Consider the following 22,382-nt stretch of genomic DNA (forward strand, 5'->3'; position numbering starts at 1 on the left):
GAATAATGTGAAATAAAGGAAACAGCGGTTTGGATACTTCTTTTATGATAATTGCTATAGAGTAACCTGAAGAATTGTTAAGGATGAAATATTTTCTTTAAAGATGTGAGATATTGTAGACTAAATATGGGCTTGCACTTGATCCTGAGGTGAGGAAAACACTGAGGGTGCAGGAAAGATGAAATTACAGCTAGAAACTAGTCGTTGTGTAAACAACTCAAGAGGAAGAAATTGAATACACAAATGTAAGAGTTGGTAGACAAACAATTCATCGCAATGAAGCAACCACTCCACATGAAGTGGGGAGCCTCATGAAACGACCAGCAGGACCCACAGGCAGGGCCAGTACTTTCCTGCCAGTGCCATCCAGTTCCCCGGCCCAGCAGCATTATCTTGTTTTTGTGCTTCTGTAAAACGGCTTGCTTCTAGGAGAATGGAACTTACCCCTAAGATTCTATTGGTTCCCAAAGCTCACTCCTGATTGGTCCACTTGTTACACCTACTCTGCATATGATGTTGCAAAATGTTGCAAAATCTTGATTAGTAATCTATAAAAGCATGTGTAAAACTACAGGCGGGGTCCAGAGCTTGGAGTGTTAACTCCTCTGGGCCTGCCAGCGTAATAAACCTGAGTTCTCCAACCCTCTGGGTGTTGCTTGGTCTCTCTTGTCAGGATCCAGGTTGCTGTAACACTCTGCTGGAACACTATGCTGTACCACGTTGCCGTAACACAGACAGAGACAATGGATATCAGAGTTTCACATAAGTCTACTCTCTCGGGCACTGATGGCTCAAACCACATAGCACAGCTCTTTCTGATGGTGATACTGGCTCTTGCTACTCTGATGAAGTCAGTAAAGTGGAGCAACCGAGAACATATATTATGCACTGTGCAGTGCACAATTCACATTAAAACTTCAGTAAAACCCCTGAAGTTAACCATTTTATAGATGTGGGAGACTAACTTACAAAGAACCACTCAACTGCTTCTGTGTAGGTTGTGGAGCTGTGATTCAGATTTCACATTTGATGCTTTTTTTCCCCAAGGATGACCATAAAATTTAATATCCAATACTTCTGAGAGTGAAAGGCACAGGTGTAATAGTTTAGCTGAGATAATAAATATAAACCAAGACTTTTGAGAACATACACAGCATATGGTCACCCTATCTTTTTCTCCCATTTTTGATCTCCTTTATTGTTCAATTTGAACCATTGTATTCAATTTTAATTCTTCCACGATAATTCTTAACACAAATAATAACTTTAAGTCAACAGTAAATAGGTCAATTAGGTTTTAAAAATTATAATAAAGACAGGAAAACTTAAATATGCCTAAAGGATTAGTTTATTGAAATGACTGGTTTGGAAATAGATTCTCAAAGAAATAATAATAAGCACAATTACACAAATGATTTTATACATATTTTTGATAAGCTTATAGTATTTCCGACTCAAAATTGAACTTTATGGTATTAGTTGAATTAAAATTTTGAGTCAAATTCAAATTAAGATGAGTGCCATGTAAAGCATAAAATAAATAAAGGACTACAATTTCATCTTCTTCCATGGAGGTCATTTAAAAATCATTTTGGTAACATGATACAAAGATTGAAAAGGTGCCACATTTCCAGTCGCAGTCAATTCTGTGGAATAGAGAACAAACATAATATTAGTTATTTTATATGCTATAACTATAATCTCTCCCCATTTGTAATTTTGATGTGACTAATTTATAAGAGGAATTTTATCATGAATGCACCATGTTGTGCCTTATCTTGGAGGCATACAAAAGTCCCTCTAGGACCAAATATCAGCTCAGTTGGAATTGTTTTATTAAAAGATCTTATCTATCATGATCACAAAAGGATCTGTAGCTTAAGAATCTCAAAACTACATTCTACTCCCTTTTTAAGTCACATCTGGACTAATAAATTGTATTTTGACTCGTGAATGGAAAGACAACGTATACTTTCTAAATGAGACAAAAACAATTGAAGTTCTTAAAGCCTAAGTTAGAAATGTGAATGCAGTTGATTTTTAAAATAAGCTCTGAAATATTTACATAAAAGTAGAAGAAATCATTTTCAGTTTTTCCTAAAAGTAATGATAATCAAGCATAAGGGTATAGACATTTGAAAGAAAAACAAATCTAATATGCCAATAGCACATGAATAAAATTTTGAATTATTTGAAATACGAGAGATATATAATTTCAGGTCAGTAAACAAGAGTCAACCATTGAGAATAAATTGATAATTAATAATTAAATTGGTAAACTAATGATATTTGGGACTATTTTGGGCTTATCCAGGAGAATGAAATGTAAAAATATGTTAACTGTAAATATGATTAGTCTAATTTCCAAACTCCTAAAGCTTACCAAAAGTGAGGAGGAGGTATTAACTTTGAAATCTTCTTAGGCCTTAAAAATTAAAAAATGAACAAATAAATATACAATTCATTTTTGACAAGAAAACTTTCCCTAAGAAGTCCATGAATATTGAAATAAGCAATTCAATATTTTGCCCTCATATATTCATGTATCAAAAACAAGATGTGAAATGAAGCATGTGGAGAAATAAATGTGCAGAAAGAAAACTTCCAAATTATAGAAAATAGCAAACTTTCTTAGGTTTGTTATTCCAAGCCAAATGAGATTATCGAATTTAATTCTGGCTTTAGTAAACATTAATCCTCTTTATCTAAATTCTCCACAGACCAACTAAATCATAATCCCTGAAATTATTTCTGCTCATTACTCAGTTTCTTCTATATAGAAAATTAGAACAATTATATCAGAATCTCCGTGGGTAAACCTAGACATTGGGAATTTGGAAATAAAAAATGTTTTCCAGGTTATTCTGTTTGTAGCTAATGTTGAGAATCACTGATCTGAACTATGTGTGTTTTGGAATCATCCATTTCTCATTTTTTTCTTTCATTCTAGAGCCCTCACTTAGTTATTCTAACATCATATACACACCATGAGTGAAACAGCACAGTTAGTAAATCTGCACTTACAATCACAGGGACGAGTGGTTGAGGCACAGGGTGGAGCCCCCGGACGGGGTCAGGTATAGGCTCCTGGAAGGGCAGAAGGGCTTGCACAGGCATGGCTCTCTGGGGGTAGGGCACCATTTGCTGGGGAACAGGCAGGACTTTGAACTGAGAAAGGGACAGCAGGGACTGAGGAGGAATCATGGGGGTCTGAGGAACAGGCTGGGGAATCTGGTGCATCAAAGACTGGAGCAGAGGCAGAGGAAGGTGCAGATTTTCGAGATCAGTGAGAGTCAGGCTCTGGCTTTCAGTAAAGGGCACTAGTGGAGACTGAAGCAAGGGCATTTCTTTGCGCTTAGGAATGACGATCTCCTTAGTTTTGGGGACATCCATTACTTTAGGCTGAAGAAAAGGTACCATCACAGCAGGCTGAAGAGGAGGCAGAAAGTTTTGTGGAAGGATAGGGTAAGGAATGGGCTCAGTGTGAGAATAGACTAGAGACTGGGGCTGGGGAAAGGTGTAGATTTTATCCTGCTGTTCATCCTGGAAGAAGGAAAAGAATATTTTGAGTCTGTAATTCAGCGCTGATTGTCATTCATGATGAATTAACCTCCTCTCTTTTGAACAATCATAATTGAGTGAAAAGAGAAAAAGAGAATCTTTCACTTATTGTAGTTAAGAAATTGTGGGGGATCATGTGAAGACTAGGGGGTAAAATGCTCACTGAGAGATTTCTTATTAATCTGCTTCCTTCACAGGTGAATCCACGAATCAAAGTGGAATTAATGTTCAGAGATCTCAACACTTGTTTTACTTTTTCCTGTGCTGCCTTTATAGCTGTAGCTGCATATTTAGAGTGCACAGACTTTTCAACAACGTGTTGATAATAGATCATAGATCATATTTTTTTCATATAATGAAGATCTATTTTCTATAGATGAAATAAAACAATGTTGGGTAATATTTCAAAATAACCCAATAGTGGAGGGCAAAAAGGACTTGGAGCATAAATAAAACTCTATTGGCCATGTGAGAAAAAGACTTAGAGGGATAACGCCACGGTTTATTTTTGCTTGTTTGTTTTAATGAAAAGTAAATCTAATTTGCGGTTTAATTCAAGGAGTTACTTAACAATAGCAAACTTCTAGCACTATTTCCCTTGGTAGAAGGTGGTTATCTCGAGTCTTTCAAGAGGCATCTATTTGTAAGTTCACTTTGATTTAGAAAATATGTGGTGTAAGTATCAAACAATCCAACTTTATCAGTGAAACAAGAAAGCTTAACTATTACAATTAGATAAATGTTACAACAAGAGTGATTTAATTAGATAATGAATTTTATGTCATCCCCCAAATCCTTACTTTAAAGCAAGTGCTACTATTCAATAACTATGTGATAGTGTCACACAATTGTGTACTCAGTTCTGCACCTCACATCCCTCATCTGTGTAATGGAAATACTTTTAAGAACCTCACCCATTTATAAATGTGAGTAAAACCTACAGAATGTTAATGTAACATCACTGAATATTTACTGTGGGTTATGAGTAGTCTCGATTTACAGATGATGAAATTGAGGCACAGAGAAACTTGGAGCCAAGGTTACATGGCTGATAAGTGATCAAATTAGGATTTGTACCACACTGCCTCCCTGGTCTCTTTCATCAGCATCTTCATCCTGAGAATCAGAGTATCTCAGTCCCCAGCCTGGAAATGTTTCTACTAATGTGCACTTACTGAAAACAAGTATATCATTAGTAAAGTGAATAAATCAATAGTTATTCTTAGGGATTAATTCTATACTCTGGAAATTGATTATATGTTTAAAATGTGTTTATGTCTTTAAAAATATTTTTACTTTGTCAAAGTTTAATTTCCTATACTGACATTTATTTTATTACTATTCTTTAGACTGAACATATAATTATAAATATGTTCCCATGTATTATATTTCATATTAATTTTTAAAGTATACTTATCATGAACAAATTACCTCTGTTTGCTGCTGTTCCTCAATTTTAAACTTCTCAATTTTCTGCTAAAAAGTAAAAATCACACATAAAGAATTATTATTTGTAAAAATTGAACACAGGAAATTCTGAAAACATGCACATTTAAACATGAAGGTTTTACCTTGTTGATGTGTGTAATAGATTCCTTCAAAAAAAAATAAAATCAGGTTTAGTTTTAATGATCAATTATTATTTGTCAATATAAATCAGAAAATGAAGACATTTCTAGGTTAATGTGGACACCTTGTTTAATAATATTATTTTAATTGTTAAAACTTTGTTACACTATTCTGAATAAGTCTGTTTTATAAGAGGACAGACAATGCAATTTCATAAAGAAAATTAGTGAACATAGTATAAAAAGGCATTTAACAGATGCTAATTTCTCTCTGTCACCCTGCTCCCTTCTTATGACAACAAAAGGGCTCTAACCCTTCGGATTCTAAAAGAATAATAGTCATTGAAAATTCATTATAATAACCTTTGACATATTTGTTCCCTTGTTATGTTTAGGCTTCAAATGAAGTATAAGACACAAATATTCTCCCGTAAGGATCTTATAACCTTTGTGAAGAGGCAGAGTATATTGATGTACCGTTTAACTTGCAGATGATGACAGATCCCAAAAGAGTGATGCAATGATTAATATCTACCTGAGTCTCGCAAGCAGATTTAGGACTACACTAAGTCCCACAGCCTCTTATTTCCTAGATCACTATCATAATTACAAAATGTCCGTATTTGCATGTCTTCCCAGTCACAGCATTGTGAGTTCTATGCTTCCCTCTTTCCAGTTTGTACCATAGCTCTTACTCTCATACAGAAAGTGCTCAGTAAGCGTCAAAACAGTGAATGAGGTTAACGTAGAGTTCAAGATAGAAACTAGGACTCTACAGTTCATTAAAAAAGGGGCCATGTGACACAATTTCAAGTAGGAAGTCAATTTAAAACCTGCTACAATACTAAATCCTACAGACGTTTATTCTGTCTTTAAATGTATACAATGGAAATTTACATTAGAATTTACAGGTCAGAACATAGCTACATTGGCTTAACTGCCCTACTGTTAACACAAAAAGAAAGATAGTAGAGTATTTTACTGTTCTACATTTGGGTAATTGCCTTTAAATGAACACTGTCTTACCTCACTGCTTGAAATGCTTTCCACAGCCTATAAAGAAAAAAAAAAAATCAACACCCAGCTGAGTCTTCTCCTAGATCATCAGAAAGTGTTATTATTTTATGGTTGGAAAATTTTCTCTGAATAAAAATGCCTTACCTCACCCGCTGTCTTGAATTCTTCCTTCTGTAGAGAAAAAAACACCATTTTACTTTTTATAACTAACTCATTTTTAAACATGTTTTCTACCTAATTTTTATCTTCCTTATGCAGAGGTAGCTAATTCACAATTCGAGAAATAAAAAGTGGTTAAAGGTCATTTGAGAGTCTTGAAGTGTAATTGTTTCCTATGTCTTTTATACTTAGTAACTTTTTTATTGATATAGTTTTATTTTACCTGAATGAAGAGTTTTTGATGGGTAACAGAATAGGAGTTATTTTAGTTATTTTAACTTGTATTAAAACTTTTTATTATGATTATGAATGTTTCTGATTATTGCCTGAAACTCCATCCTCTGTAGTATCATCCTCTGTGGAATAGACATAGGTGGGGTTTGGCCCAGTGCCCTAGGGTAAAAGATGCATGTATCTCATCTCTGAAATTAGAAATATTTCTCTAGATAGCACATGCATGCCATTGTATTTGTGCAATATTACTCTTTTTTGTTGTTCTTATGTGTGTTTCTGCTTTTTTCTTCTTGCTTATTGATTTGTTTGCTTTTCCTGTAGGGACTGGTGGCAGAGTAACATGCAAAGTATCTGACTCGAATTTGTGATCCTGTAAGATACTGTTGAGAGAGTGGGTGAATGTAAATGATTATCTTAGAAGTAAAAAAAAACCTGAAATTCTGCATTATTTATACCTTTAGCATGTTGGTAATACTATTGTCTACACATAGGCAGATGGCACCATATATGACTTATTTAGAGACATTTTGTGTGTACTTACCTCTCTTGCAAGAGCAAGAGCCACCAGGCAGGCAAGGATGAGGACCTTCATGACTATCAAGTCCTATGGATGGAGAAATGAGGAGATGGTGATATACTGGTCAATCTAATGTATTTTCTTATTTCTGTAGGATTAATTTCCTTTAAAATAAACCAAAGATAGTGTATAATAAAAATGTCTGTATTTTAGGAAAAAATACTAATAGAAGCTTTGTCATTTGACCAAGGTCAAAATCAAGTGACTCTCTACTCTTACATATCAAATTCATATTTCATTGTCAGCCAGATTTTTTTCAGCTAACAGCCCTATCCTACTTTACCCTTTCATCTCATTCACAGTACTTATGAGAGTTTTTTTGAAAGGCAGGAAAAAGTTACAAATATTCACACAAAGAGTAATTAATTGATTTACTTATTCAAAAATATTTATTTAGCAGACATTGCTTAAATGCTGCGATTACAGCAGTGAACAAAATATTAAGGTCTCAGCTTTGTTGGAGCCTCAATTCTATTGAGAGGAGACTAGTCAAAGAAAATCCTGTATTTTTATCTTTTCTTTACTAAACAGTTTCCACAAATGTTTGGTTTATTCATATGTCCTTATTTCCAATTAGACTGGGATTTTCATTTTAGCATTTCCTTTATTTGCCCCACTCATCCAGATCTTTCCTTGGCCTGACTGGATTGTTTCTTCTCCGTGTGTATCCACCGCACAGTCTTCCTTCCCACACACCTAATGACATCTCCTTTGTGCCACGTAATTTTGGAGATCATACTCTCTGGAAACCTCTGTGTACTTGTATCCTAATGATTAACCAAGGGGTCTGGGTCCCTTGCCCAGTCCCCACTCTCGGCTCCTTCTCCTTGTAGCATAATGTAAAGTTTGTGAACACCTTTGACCGAGGTGTTGAAAATGGTTGATTTTGTCACATTTCTGTAAGGACTTATAAAAAATAATGTTTGCCCCACCAATATCCCTTGACACACAATCTTCAATTCCAGATTTTCAAATTAAATTAAGAAAAATTTGCTATGTTTTTCTCCTGGGTACTACCTAATTTTTTCTTTATTTTACTTTCCCTAAGACTTCCATGAGTTTCCAAATAACTTTTTATCGTCAAGACTCACGAAAGCTAATGTGGAACTCTATTAGAGATCACTATCAGTGGAAAGACTACTATATTTTCTTTATTTTATAATTAGCACTTTATATACAATTTTTAAGCCAGAATTTTATTTTTAACTAAGATATTTTAAGCTGTCCTTTCTTTCAAATTATATTTTTCTTCTTTTCTGTTCCTAGGTCATCTCTGCCCCTCCTGAATTTTTTTTTTTTTTACAAAATAAACATCTTATTTCTCTTTAACTTATACCACATTTCATGTATCTATTTTATATTTTTGAAATATTGTAAATTAAATGATAAACTGAGGATTTGGATGTTCTACACAAGTGTGATAATACACACTTCTTCTAAAAATATTATTTATAAACATTTCAAGTAGTGCATGTCTCCAAACAACTCTCCCCATTTTTTGACTCGACATGCTACCTCTGTAGCTATTTGTTCAATAAAGCTTGCCCAGTAGTAATGATTCATTTCACCATACTATAAATTAAATGCATTTGCCTTTATGGCTGTGATATGTTTTATCAAATTAGAAGACACTTAATTCAAGAAATTGATCTTTTTATATAGCCTGTTAACTAATCTTGTACTAAAGAAAATAGCCATCACCTTTATTACATTTTGTTAGACTCATAAAGCTCATGCAGTCATTATAATTCTTATCAAACCTATACAGGCACTTCTATTTTTTTAACCTAAGTGTTGAAAATATTGTCAGCATTATCTTAAATAACCTTATTTTAAAGACTGCATTTTAAGCAGTTATGTTTTTTTGTGTGTCTCAACCTAGTTTGAAATAAAAATGAAGAGAGGATACATTGAATTTGTATCTGAAATTCTTACCTTTTTTCCCAAAGTGGAGGAAAAGAAGTGAAGGAGGATCTGAGTGGATAATGGTCTGCTTTTGTGACGATTTATATACAGTCTTTAATGGCATGCTAATTTTGTGGTTTGAGATAAAATCAATAGTGAGTTTGAATTTCCAGAATTCCACATGATTAGAAAATAATTTCTTCTTATTATCTGTCCCCAGAAATTCTGGGGAGCATTTTAACAAGGAAATAATTCACAATCTGATAAAAGAAATCTGTCCAGAAAATAAAACTGTCCAGTAACTACAGACATTGGCTGGGAGACAGTGACATTCTGGCCCAGTCTCCAAATTATTGTAGACACAATAAGGTCTCTGTAGTACCTGTTGGGTCTTCAAGATTTTACATGTGGAGAAATTCTACATAGGCACCAGAGATACATGGGCCACACAACGGCCACAATTTCATTCTCACCTGAATAGATATTAGTGTTTGATGCTGTAAGGGAGAAACTGACAAGATAACGCATCCATGATGATAGCTTAGACCTGAGGAAGGAAGAGAATTAATTATAGGCTAAAAAGAAAAGAAGAATAGGTTCTTGAATATGAGAAAGAAGTCACTACAACTAAATCAAGTAATGAATCTGGGCCACGAAGTGCAAGGATTAGGGAGTAGATGGAGATGAGAAAAAGGAAAGAGAAAGGGATCAGAGGATGATGGGCAAAGTGTGCTGTGATCCTAAGGGACATGAATTTTATTCTCTGGATGGTGGGGATTTGTTAAAGGATTTTCAGACAGAAAGTAATATTTATAGAACAAATAATACTGATACAAATTTATTAAAAATGGGACTGCTCAAGTTGGGAATCATACCTTTTACAGTGAGTCAATGTTTATCAGCTGATTTTCATGGAAGGACAAACAGTGGAGGAAGGAAAAATGGAAGTGCAGATGGGAGGAGGGTCTTGCCCAAGTATTACAATAGAGTCTGAGCCAGTCCTCAGAACACTTCTTAGGTACCCATTTACAAAGGCAGACTTCAAGTTTCTTTGCCCCTCTAGTGATTGATGTTCATAAATGTAATTGAGAGTTTGAGATTTGCAGATACTAACTACTATATATAAAATAGATAAACAACAAGTTTCTTCTGTATAGCACAGGGAACTATATTCAGTATCTTGTAGTAACCTATAAAGAAAAAGAATATGAAAACAAGTGTATATATATATGTATATATATACACACACACATATATATATATATGACTAAAACATGCTGTATACCAGAGATTAACACATTATAAACTGACTATACTTCAATTAAAAAAATGTAATTGGCTGATTATATGCGACACTATTTATTTTTACAACATTGTTGCTTCACTTCATTGCCTGTAATAGACATATTCAGAATTTAAGCACAAATAGATGCCTTTCTAAAGTATTCAAGTAGCGTATTGGCATAATTAATAATTTTTCTTCATAATATAGCTTGCATCCATATCATGCTAGTTGTTGAGGGAGAGGAACACTCCTGACTGTTATTACTTAGAAAACCCAAGTCAGTGTCTACTGTGTATTTGAATAATTCAGTTGATATTCATTCCAAGACTCTTCATATGGAGCCAGGAGGAAGCCATGAAGGGAAATGATGAAATGACCCCAGTGTCGTAGGTATAACTAGAAAAGTCTTAGCTGCTCAGTGTGCCTTTAGCTCTTGGTTGCCAAGGCCACAGGCAAAAAAGTGTAATTTCTAAGAAAAGGAATACAAAAGCAAGCATGATCTACCCACTCAACACTTCCTTTTTATTTTCTCAGCAAGATGTTGTACATATTGTGCAATAAATACATTTCTTTGTGACTCTCTGTCTCACCAATTTTGAATTACATTCATTGGTATAGTTAGGGACTTGATTGGGTCAGAAAAGTAGGTTAAAACCTTGATTAAGGAAATCACTAACAATACACTAGAGAAAGAGGCTTGTCCAAGGGAAAAAATGAAAAGCCAGAGATTTAAGATAACACCACGTGCTTATAGCTTCAGAACACAATGACCAGTAAGTGCAAGTGCCATGTGGGCAATCCAAGGTTTTGCAATGCATAACCTAAGAACTGCCAGTTTTATAAGACAAAATGAGAATTCCATTCATCGAAATTTTGTAAGAGAACTGTGGGAAAGAAGCAAGATAAAATCCAAGCAAGATGTAGTATTATTTGTTACAAACAGAATTTATTTAGTCAAAGCTGTTTCCCGTATTGTGTGATGGATCTGAAATATGCAGACATGAGATATGGGTAAAGCATAAAGCTAATAGTTGAAACCATGTGAATAACAACCTCAAGAAAGGGAACAATTAATAATAATAACTATTATTATTATTATTAAATAATAAGCTGGATAAAGAATACAATAAATGGACCAAAATGTTTAGAAAATAAAAACAAGAAGAGACTTTAGATATTATCTGTACGATGTAAAGATATTTTAGAGACGTGGAAATGGAAGACCTGGGAATTTGCATCATTTTTTCAGGATACTGTAGCTTAGAGATAGAGTTGGTACTAAAAACCTCAGATTCCTAAATAATATGTGAGGCACTGTTTAATAACTTCCAAAATATGAGGGGGATGAGGAAGGAAAATGAAATAAACAGTGAGGATTTATATAATGATTCAGATTTAAGAACAATATAACATATAATTAGTTCTGACAAATTATTAGGTGGGGATAGTTAGTTTAGCATTTTTATATAGATGGAATATTTTAATTCTTTCCATGGGATTATTCAAATATAATAAAATAACATCTTCTTTATCTGAAATATAGCTATTAAGATTAACGTATAAAGTTAATCAAGGCTCAGAACATACAAAATAATGTTCACATCGTGAAAGCATAAGCCAGAATCCTGATTCCTAAGACACACTCTTAAACCTAATTACTCTTACTTCACACATAATCATAAAACTTCACTCAAGCTCAAGATGAATTTACTGAGTGCATGCTACATGCTCGCCAGTGCTTCTCAGTCTTTGTAATACGATATCTGGGGGAGGATAATTCTTTGCTGAGGGGGCTATCCTGTGTGTTGTAGGGTGTTATAGGAGCATTCCTAGCCTCTGCCTGCAAGATGCCAGGAGCACCAGCCACGCAGCTATTAGAACTAAAACTGTCTTGAGAAATGTCTCCTGGTGGAGTGAGGTGCAGTGCAAAGTCACTTCTGATTTAGAACCACTATGCTAGATGATACAAAAGATCACACAATGATACAAAGATGAAGATGGTGTGGGTCCTGCTTGTAATCAGATCGTAAATGTGGAAGGACACATGGTTACACTTTGTCATGTAAGTAATTTTATCCCTCTATAATTTCACCCTTCCTGCTCTCCTATACCATATCCTGTCTACTGGATAAACCCATTCTAATACCTGAAACAAAAAATTATTTGATTTCATCAGAACCTTGGACCTTTCAATGATCCTGTCAGTTCTTCAATGCTTCTAAACTCCTTATGTCTAAATGCCCTTCCTTTCCTACTTTGAAAAATCACTATCATCATTTTTATGTATATTCTCAAATCCCCTGCCTGTCTCTGATTTTACTGTCTTACCTAAATCATATCTCAGGTTAATCCAAATTCTGCCTTCTGCCCCTCTGAATGTAGCTGCGAAAAAATATTCATCTATGGCAATTGTTTTCACTATAGCCTGAAGTCCAGCAGTGACATTACACATTCACTCCAATTTTCCTAAACCATTATTTAATATTCAAAGCAATAATATTTCTACCTAGTTTTTCCATTGGTTTCCTGTCACTCCCAGATAAAAATCCAAAAGTCATGAAAATTATCTTAAAATACCTTACATCATCAGGCCCCTGCTGCCTCTTTGACCTCATGTTCTATGTAATCTCCGTCTACTTCCCGCCCTTGTCCTTCTGCCTGTTACTACTTGAGCACGTTAGGTGATCTGCCACCTAAGAGCTCCCCACTAGCCACTCCCTCAGTCTGGAATTCTTTCCCCAGAGACATGCATGGACCATTCCCCACTCTTCTCTTAATTCTCTACTTACCTCTTCTGGGAGGCTGTTTCTGCTTATGTTACCCAACACTCTTCTTGACACTTCCCACCCCACCTCCTTTACTTATTTTCTTCTTTGCATTTAATATAATGTAAATACTATACATTTTGCTTTTATCATGATTTTTTTGGCTGTCTCCAGTTGTTTGCATTTCTATAACCCTGTAAACTTATAAATCTGTACCCTTTAAAAGGATGTAAGTTTCACGAGGGGTATATCTCAAGAGCATAGAATAATACATCTAGTTAAAGTCAGTTTGGGTAGTTTATGTAATAAAATTAAATCATTTATTTAAATAATTTAAGTAACTGTTGACTGAGGAAAGGAATGAATTAGCATGTGATTGACTACAATACAGCATCAATGTAAACACTCTTTTAATGAACACACAAAATAAGCAATGACTAGACCTACCTGAAGCTTGAAGGATATTGTCACAGAAATGCTCAAATTTCAACTTTGTCTTGGAAAATACATAGGTGTTGGTTAGAGAATATGAAGAGAGGACATTGTCAGAAGGCATACAGGAAAGATGCGAAGACATGGAATTATGAAATGGAAGAGTTATAGATGGCGCATAAGCAGAGGCAAGAAGTAAAGCTGGAAATATTTCCAAAGAAAGATGTGGAATGGTCTTGGATGTTGTGTTAAGACCTTGGATATTATTCCATAGATAATATGAAGCCATAAAGATATTATTTGCAAGGTATACCTCTCCAGAAACTTTTCTGGGTTCCTGAAACTTGTTTTACATTTGCAGCCCTGCCACTTAGTATCTCTTTGAAACCTGTTAAAGACTTTATCTGTTTACGCTGAATTTTCACCTCTGTAAAATGAGAATAGTGTTGTTGGCCCTGTGAGAATTTTTGTGGAGATTAAATACGGTAATGTATGTTAATTAGGGACTGCAGGGCACACAAAATGCCAACAGGGGGAGCTATTCCTATCACCCTTCCACAAACAACAAATTTTCCTCTAAAGCGTTTGTCGTAGAACCAGCTTCTGCCTAAAACACTCCCCAAATGGGACCCTCTCCACTAAAAACCTACCTGAGTTTAGAACTTTGTTTCTGTTTAATTATAGTTTTAGAAATATAATTTAAATCCCAGTTTTAGAAAGTTCTACAGGTCTTCCTAATATTTGGCCAAAATGATTTACAGTAGCACATATTTGTAATATTAATTTTGCCAAACCATTTATTCATTTAATAATTATTCTCAGGCAATTCTAAACATCAATTGGTTTTTTAAAGATCCAGTGGCTTTCCCTCTGTACAAACTGAAGCTCTTAAGGAAAGGCTATGACTCTTGTGATTTCAGGAACTCTACAGTAGTAGGATCAAGTCTTCATACTAGGATCAAAGTAATAACAAGGATGCAGTGGGAGCATTTATTAAGCTGTCACTCACGACAGGCACTACCCAAAGTGCTTTACATAGTTCTGTCAGTAAGTGGCACTCAAACAGATTCAGCATCCTGCCAAGGGCGACAGATTTCAGTACATAGGATCATGGGAGTTTCACTTCAGTCTCTCTAACTCTGAAGACCACTTATGGGAAACAATATGGACAATTGATATACATATCTTGATAATTCAGCAATTGTCTTCTTTCCTTCTTACTGGCAAATATATTCTTACAGTTTAAAACCTTTTTGTCTCAATTCTGAATTTATTATATGATTTCTATATTCTAGTCCACTTTATGAGTGTAGTCACAATTTTAGTTAATTTTACGTAATGAACAGTTCTGTAGTTCGGTCTGTTTGGTATCAGTTGACCTAATCTGTCTTATAGATATTGTTTAATTGGGGGGGGACTATTGTTAATTTCTTTGAACTTATGGAATCACATTAAGAAAATCCCTTATTACTTTACACCCACTCTGGTAAGTCTACTTCTCCCAACACCCCAAAATAAAAGATAGCCGTATAAGAAAAGGAATCAAAGAAAATAGTTTTAACAAGTGAATTTAAAGAAATTTTGTAGGCCAGCAGTTGTATCACAAATATTAAGCATTTATTAGACAGTAACATAAACCAGTAGTAGAAATTGAAGTGATCCTTTATTGGACTTAAAGTTTCCTTTTATGTGTTTACTCATGTATTACTTCACTTGCAGTCTCTGCATTTCATGATACTTGCTTTCCTAATTAGTATTTGATGAGATGGTCACAACTGTTAACTGTTAAGCTCTTTTCACTGCTGTTTTCAAGTAACAGAAACATTTTTTTTTCTTTCTAAAAGAAATAAATGTGAGGCATAATTCTATCTGTATTTTTCATACTGACAGGCTAAGCTAGATAACCATTCCTTTAAATATTTTGTCTTCCTACTTTGAGTTATACTGAAGCAACTTTATGTGAGAGCTTCTTTGAGGTCAACAAATTCTAATTTATTTCATCCTATTTCATATCTTACAAATATATGGTCCACAACCTCAGCAGGGTTCTTTTGAACTACTTATTCTAACAATTCCGATTTGTTCCCAGTTCCAGTTGCCACAGTACGTATCCTAAACCTTCCCCAGGGTCCTAACTGAGTCCAGAGAGGCCATCAGCGAACTCCTAATGTCACTTAATAAAAGCAGGCAGGCACTGGGGACATAAAGATTATAATGCCTCCATTAGTGGTGTCATCAATGACCTTCATCAATAAAAATTTATTGAGTGCTCAGTTGTCAGTTATTGTCCTGGTTGCTGAAAACACAACAGAGAACAAGAGAGACACAGCCCAACTTTCATGAAGCTTACATTAGGGTTGGGAGTGGGAAACAAGACATAAACAATGATACGTAGTACCTCAGGGAGTGACAGTGCTCTAAAGACGTAAAAGGAGGGGCAAGGTCACAGAGGCTATTTTAAATAGGAGCGTCAAGAACATATTCTATGGTAGAGTGACAATTAAGAAATGATCCACTTTGAGTGTAGGAGTGAGACTGGAGGAAGAAATTTCCAAGTTGAAGGAACAGCAAGTGTAAATTTATTGCAAAAGAAATTTGTGTGTCATTTGGGGAAACTTTAAAGATACCTACCTAGATAGAGAAGAAGCAGAAAGAAAGAAAGAAGGCCAAGAGAAGGGGTGTGCAGGTTATTAAAGTTCTGTAGTTCAAGTTAACGCTTTGGTTTGAGATGAAAACCTTTGAAGAGGATAAGATCTTTATTTGTGTTTTGGAAGAAGACTAGGGTGGAAACAAAAATACATTTACTTTGATCTTAGAGAAACCTCTAGGCCCTTGGTTTTTCCATTTCCTTTTCTTTTCTCTGTTTTTAATTTTATTTCATTTTGTTAAATATGAAATTCAGTATTCCATATTTATCACTTAGCACAACCTTGCAATATCTCAAATAATTCCTTTAAATCTAACACTTTAAGTAAACTTACCTGGTAAAATCTCAATCCTGGAAAGTCCTCAAACTTACACTGCTATCCTACCGAGGACACTCAATTGTACAGGAAAAAAAAAAGTTTGTTTTTTTCCCATAGTGTAGAATTCAACACTGCTTACTAGGTCTTTTTTTTTTTTTCATTTTGGTTATATACTTTTCACCCTTTCCCTCAAATAAACTGTCCAAAAATGGCATTAGTTTTCTGAAACATCTAGCTCATCTCAACATCAGTCAATTCGAGAAAGTAGCCACCTATTTCATAGAGAAAAATTGAGTCCATTGAGCATTACTGCCTTTAACTGCCCGCCCGCACTCTTCTGTATATTGATCTATGTCTGATTTCTAACTTTGTCCCTCTTAAATCTTAAAACTTCAAATGAAAGCTCACATTTTCCTAAGATGTTTGACCATTGTTCTTTTGTTTTCATTTTCTCCCTCATCCTTCAAGAATTTTTTAAAAAATTAATATGTTATTGCTAATGAAGATTATCATGATAAAAATAAAAATAATTCTTGACGTTTTTATTTGAACACTTTCTATTTGCAATGTGATTTATACCATTCTTGTTTAATCCAATCCCAGCGATTATTGTAACTATTCCTCAATACAAAGTTGTAGTTGAAAAAGACTAAGCAACATCAAGGTCATTGTAACATTTCTTCATGATGATTAAGCTTCCTTCTTGAAATTTCAGCCTCTTGGCTTTCACAATTTACAAACTGCCTGGAAATTCTCCTCTTTTCTGCTTTTCTTTACCTTCTATGAGACATTCATGGACTTCTGTATTTTCTGTTACACATAAACTGTTATCTAGGGATTCCGTCCTCACCTCTCTTCTGATTCTTCAACCTTTTTCTATATGATCTCTTCAAATTTAGCATCTTTTATTACATGAATAGGCTGGTTACTCCTAAATCTTCAGCTCCAGTCTGGATCTTTTTTATGTCCAATTTGGCATCACATATTCAACTCTCTCCTGGACTTTTCTATCTGCAATTTCCTTTATCCTTGTCTGTTTCACAAATCACAAGTTGTCTAGGCTGCTATCATAAAATACAGTTGACCCTTGAACTATCTAAATTTGAACTGCTCTGGTCCACTTATACTCAGATTTTTTTTCAATAGTAAATACAGTGCTACATAACCTGGTTTGTTTGAATCCACAGATGCTCAGCTGTGGATACGGAGGGCTGACCATGGGAATGAAGCATCCATGGATTCGGTGTCCTTGGTGGGTTCTAGGACCAATCCCCCGAAGTTACACAGGGATGACAGTACTGTAGGCTGGGTAGCTTGAACAGCTGATATTTATTTATCTTATTCTAGAGGCTGGGAAGTCCAAAACCAGAGTGCAGCATAGTTGGATTCTATTGTGTGGGCCCTCTTGCTGGCTTGCAGACAGCTGCCTTATTCCCAAATCTTCCCATGGTGGAGAGAAAAAGCTCTAGGCTCTCTTCTTCTTCTAATATGGGCACTAATTCCATATTAGAAGGGGTATCCACTCTATGACCTCATCTAAATCTAATTACCTCCTAGGACTCCCACCTCCTAATAGAATATATTGGAGGATAGAGCTTCAACATTTCAATTGAGAGCAACAAAAACATTCAGTCCATAACATAAGGGAAGCCACTTAGCAGGAATAGGAGACTGTCACTTTGAATATTCCCAGTTCCCAGGAGGTTTTTGTTATCTAGTGGGCCTTCATATGTTGCTTTCTATCTGTCAGTTGTGATATTTTTCATTTTAATAGTTCACAGAGGAATGTACACAATTTTTTTTTTAGTTAAATAAACATCATGAATTTTGTAACAGCCTGTAGACCATGCTTTCATTGCGGGAGAAATAAAGGAGAAAGAGGGGAATGAAGGAGAAGGAGGAGCAGAAGAAAGAGGAGAAATAAGAGGAACAGGAGGAGAAGTAAGATAAGGAGAGAAAATCCAGCATAAATATCACCATAAATACCATTCACAGGTTGCATCCTTATGCCACCAATTTAATGGGACACATGTGATACAGCAGGAGTGCTTATTTATTTTTCCCTTGTAAATAAAAGACCTTGGCAGTTTCAAGAAGTATGGTTTTTGCTTATAGAGGGTACATATCTGTTTTTCTTAATTATAAAATAGCAGGGCATGTTCTGGTCCGTCAGTCTTTTAAAATGACCTACTGTTCCTGGAAGTGAAAACCATAAGTAACACAAGAAGGCCACTCCTGTGTTGAGTCCACTGTTCTTGTTTCCTACTGTCATGCATAATCCCCACACTTCCTACCGTGTTGAAGCGGAGAATGATGGGTGGAATAATGCCTACATTTTGGTGTTCCAACTGAAATATGCGTGAGTTAATTTTAATTGTAGATTTTAAATGTTTTAGCATCTACCCATTTTTATTAGCTGGCAGTTTGTGTTTGTTGCTGTTCCTGTTGGGCATGGCCTTTGGAGCATTATACTACTTTTTGGTCACTAGGCTATGAATATCATAGGTCTACCAGATGGTGCCGAGAAACGTTACTTAAATGAATCAAGAAGACATAAATGGTGAGAGAAAGCAGTAAGGCAGGAAGAGAGAAAGAACAGAGGAAGATAAAAGAAAATCATTTGATGTTTTCAAAATAAATAAAGAAGGGCTTATATTTAAAAAATCAGGCTTATGTCAATAATTTCTAAACCCTGTATATCTTTTTTCCATTGAGAATATCCTGGAGATTGGATTTGCTTTGCATTTGAGGAGACTTCATATATCTATAAGGCATAGAAAAAAATGAAAAAGAGCAAGAATTATTTAAAATAAATTGGATTTTAATCCTTTATTTACTTTTATAAAGCATTTACATTATTTTATATGCCACCTAGAGTATGACATTAATTTCTGGTGGGGATGTTCAAATATAGCATAGAAAATTCACCTAATAAACATTTCCTCAAACATCTGCTATAAAATGAAGCCTTAATTTCTAAGGGGTCCAATCTAGAGACAAATATACACTTATGAGTCTATTATGTGGTTTCTCAAACTTTACAGTACACAAGTAATCACCTGGAGATATTACTAAAATGGTATTTCTTTTACACCTCCAAGATTCTGAATCAATGTGTTTGGAAAGAAGACTAATGAATTTGCAGTTCCAACAAGCTCTCAGGTGACAGTGATTTCGATGGTCCCACATACTGCATTTTGAGTAAGAGTATGATCATGTCAATACCTGGCTTCCACTGAGGCAAAAATGAGACCCTAAAGATGCAAAGTAGGTAAATTCAATTTGAAACACATGCATCTATTTACTATGAGCGATATAAATTACTAGCTTCATGGTCATTTGGCTTTAAAAATAAGGATTATTGTATCATACACTACTCATAAGATTACCACATGTTTACAAATATTTGACTTTAAGACTTAAAATATTCCATGTCATAAAATAAAAGTACAACTTAATAAGTCATAGGAAACATGTTTGAAATAATTGATGGCTCAAATTTATTATGCCAGTTACCACCATTTTAAAAACCAGGCAAGATTTTGAGAAGATTGTATTATTTTTGGTATAGATTTGTTTCAACTTGGACATGCATTTGTTGAAATAGGGAAGATGGTGTTCTAGAGAAATATTTTTACCATTTCCATTCACTTCTACACTTGGTTTATTCTAGCAAATCTTCCCTTTGTCTTATTCACAGATACGCAGACTAACAGTGGGATTAACTTTCGTAGGGTCCATTGGTTTCCTGATCACTGCTTCACAATCCTCTATTGTAAAATCACCGTTAAGTTTATTTTTAGTGTCTGCGGGGACAGATCTTGGGCAGTATTTTGAGTTCTATAATATGATCTCATAACTGACATGATTTATAAAAACAAATGGAGGATTTTCATGTATTTAAGTACATAAGTCATCTAGCAAAGAACATCCTTTCTTAAGGCCTCAGAATTTCAGCTTCTCTGACTGGTGAGTCTCATCTTGGGAAAAGGTAATATGTTCATGTACAATATAATATGATGTCTTTTTCTAATCTTTCATTCGCTAGGCTGAGTTGAAAACCACTTATAAAATGTATGTTTTTATTGATAATTTTGCACACAGAAACAATTTAAAGAAATGATGACCCTATATCACAATCTGAAGGTAAGTTCAGGATGTCAATGCCTCTGAATTGACAATAATTATTGTATAAAGTAAATGATGTGGATAATGGAGAAAATGTGCTCCATCTTCTCTGTTGGTGGGATCTCCTAGTAGCCTTTCCACTTTCCTGACTCAATATCTGATATCCATATTGTTAATAATTACCTTGACCTTGACCTAAAGTTGAAGATTACATTTTAGAAGAAAATTCTCTCTTGAGTGACATAAACTCTTTTTGCAAATGTGTGCATTATTTCAAAGGTTTAAGTAACCTTTTTCAAAGTTACTTTATTCCCGTAACTAATTCATATCCATTACTCCTTGATTGCCCTTCTCATCATTCAAAATAGGTTCCCGTTTCCTGCATAGTTAACACCATGTAACAGACTAGTTTATTTTAATAATTCATTTTATTTAACACGTTTTTGTTTCCTCTGTGATTTGGCTGAAAAAAGCTTTTACTATTTCAAACTTCTATGACTGAGTTCTTTGGGAAGTATTTTCTCAGAGTCCTTCAATTTATCTGTCCATCTATCTATCTATCTATCTATCGAATACTAGTTCCTGTGAATTTCTCTCAATCCTCTAAATAAAATTTCAAGTATAAACAACACTAATAATTGCATTGTTTTTTGTATTATAACATGACTGAACAATTGTTCAACTAGAAGGTGATGAGAAACTTCACCAAGAAATACATAATTTTCATGGTTTATCTAATGCCAGTCCTGAATTAAACCAATGAAGCAAAATCAGCAGATAAGGAAAGAGAGAAATACCACCAGTCCCCAGTTCCGATTCCTATGTTAGAGATGTAGTGCTTTTTAGCAGAAGAATAGTTTCTTCTATCATTTGGGAAAAGATGTTGCTGTGATGTTCTGTAAAACCTGATGACTAAAAATTATTTAGAAAGAGTTTTTACCCATTATTTACCTAATATTTTGGGAAGCATATTTATTTACATATTTATAATTCAGAAGTAATCTGCTTTCTTTCTTTTTCAACAACAACAGAACCAGGTTCACTGACAAATACAGAATTATGAAAACATATCGGAGTCCCAAATTAGCTTAATTGTGTTCGTAAAATTATTTGAAGATTATTTCAATTTTCAAAATAGCTACAAATATTTTTCCTGAAACCTCTTTTCAATTTGATTTTTCTCTACCTAGCATCCTTAATTTTGTAATGTCAGGGTTGCACCATCTATAAATTCTTAAGCCAGAAGCCTGGTTCATTTTCCTTATTCTAAAGCCAGTCTCTGTTGTTTGTCATTCTACCTTCTAAACATCTCTTAAGCTCTGCCTTAATCAGGATCCCTAATGTCATTTTGTAAGGCCCTTGTAATTTCACAGCAATCTAAGTGGACATCCTGACCCCAGTTTTTGTCCTTCTTACAAAATAAACATTTTCACTTTCATGCTCCCTCATTTTCGTTTCTTTGCAGGAACCCCAACACTTTCTTTACTTACTCTACATAACACAGGTCTTATCTTTGTATTCCCTTTAATACTTCCATTCTCTTAGTCTGTTTAAGAAGCCCATTTTCTGTGTGTTTATAGCACTTTAGTATTTCTGTATCACAACACTTACCTTTCCTTATCAAGGTTCCTACTAATTTCTAAGTTCCATGATGTCAGGCAATGTGTTTGAATTGTCTTTGAATTTCTAGTCAGTTTCCTAAGGCTTCAGAACATACTTAGATCAATAAAAGGTTTGTAAAGGCAGCAGTGAATGTACTATTGATTTCTCACATATGCTTTCACA

General features: G+C 34.6%; 1 protein-coding gene across 3 annotated transcripts in view; it reads right to left on the minus strand.

Moving 5' to 3' along the window:
- Positions 1-1,331: 1,331 nt before the first annotated feature.
- Positions 1,332-22,382, minus strand: part of CSN2 (casein beta) — a 161,506-nt gene continuing 140,455 nt past the window's right edge. For 2 of the 3 annotated variants that reach the window (XM_072941055.1, XM_072941057.1), the window contains exons 4-11: positions 7,081-7,143; positions 6,291-6,317; positions 6,156-6,182; positions 5,133-5,156; positions 4,993-5,037; positions 3,025-3,543; positions 2,384-2,425; positions 1,559-1,646 (exon numbers count right to left, since the gene is read on the minus strand). In XM_072941055.1, the coding sequence (XP_072797156.1) occupies positions 2,420-2,425; positions 3,025-3,543; positions 4,993-5,037; positions 5,133-5,156; positions 6,156-6,182; positions 6,291-6,317; positions 7,081-7,143 (711 nt within the window). In that variant the 3' untranslated portion in view covers positions 1,559-1,646; positions 2,384-2,419. Of the gene's footprint in view, positions 1,647-2,383; positions 2,426-3,024; positions 3,544-4,992; positions 5,038-5,132; positions 5,157-6,155; positions 6,183-6,290; positions 6,318-7,080; positions 7,144-9,051; positions 9,098-22,382 lie in introns of those variants that run through there. The other variant, XM_006212501.4, reaches the window with a different exon arrangement.

Source organism: Vicugna pacos, chromosome 2, assembly GCF_048564905.1.
Source record: "Vicugna pacos chromosome 2, VicPac4, whole genome shotgun sequence".
Lineage (NCBI taxonomy): Eukaryota > Metazoa > Chordata > Mammalia > Artiodactyla > Camelidae > Vicugna > Vicugna pacos.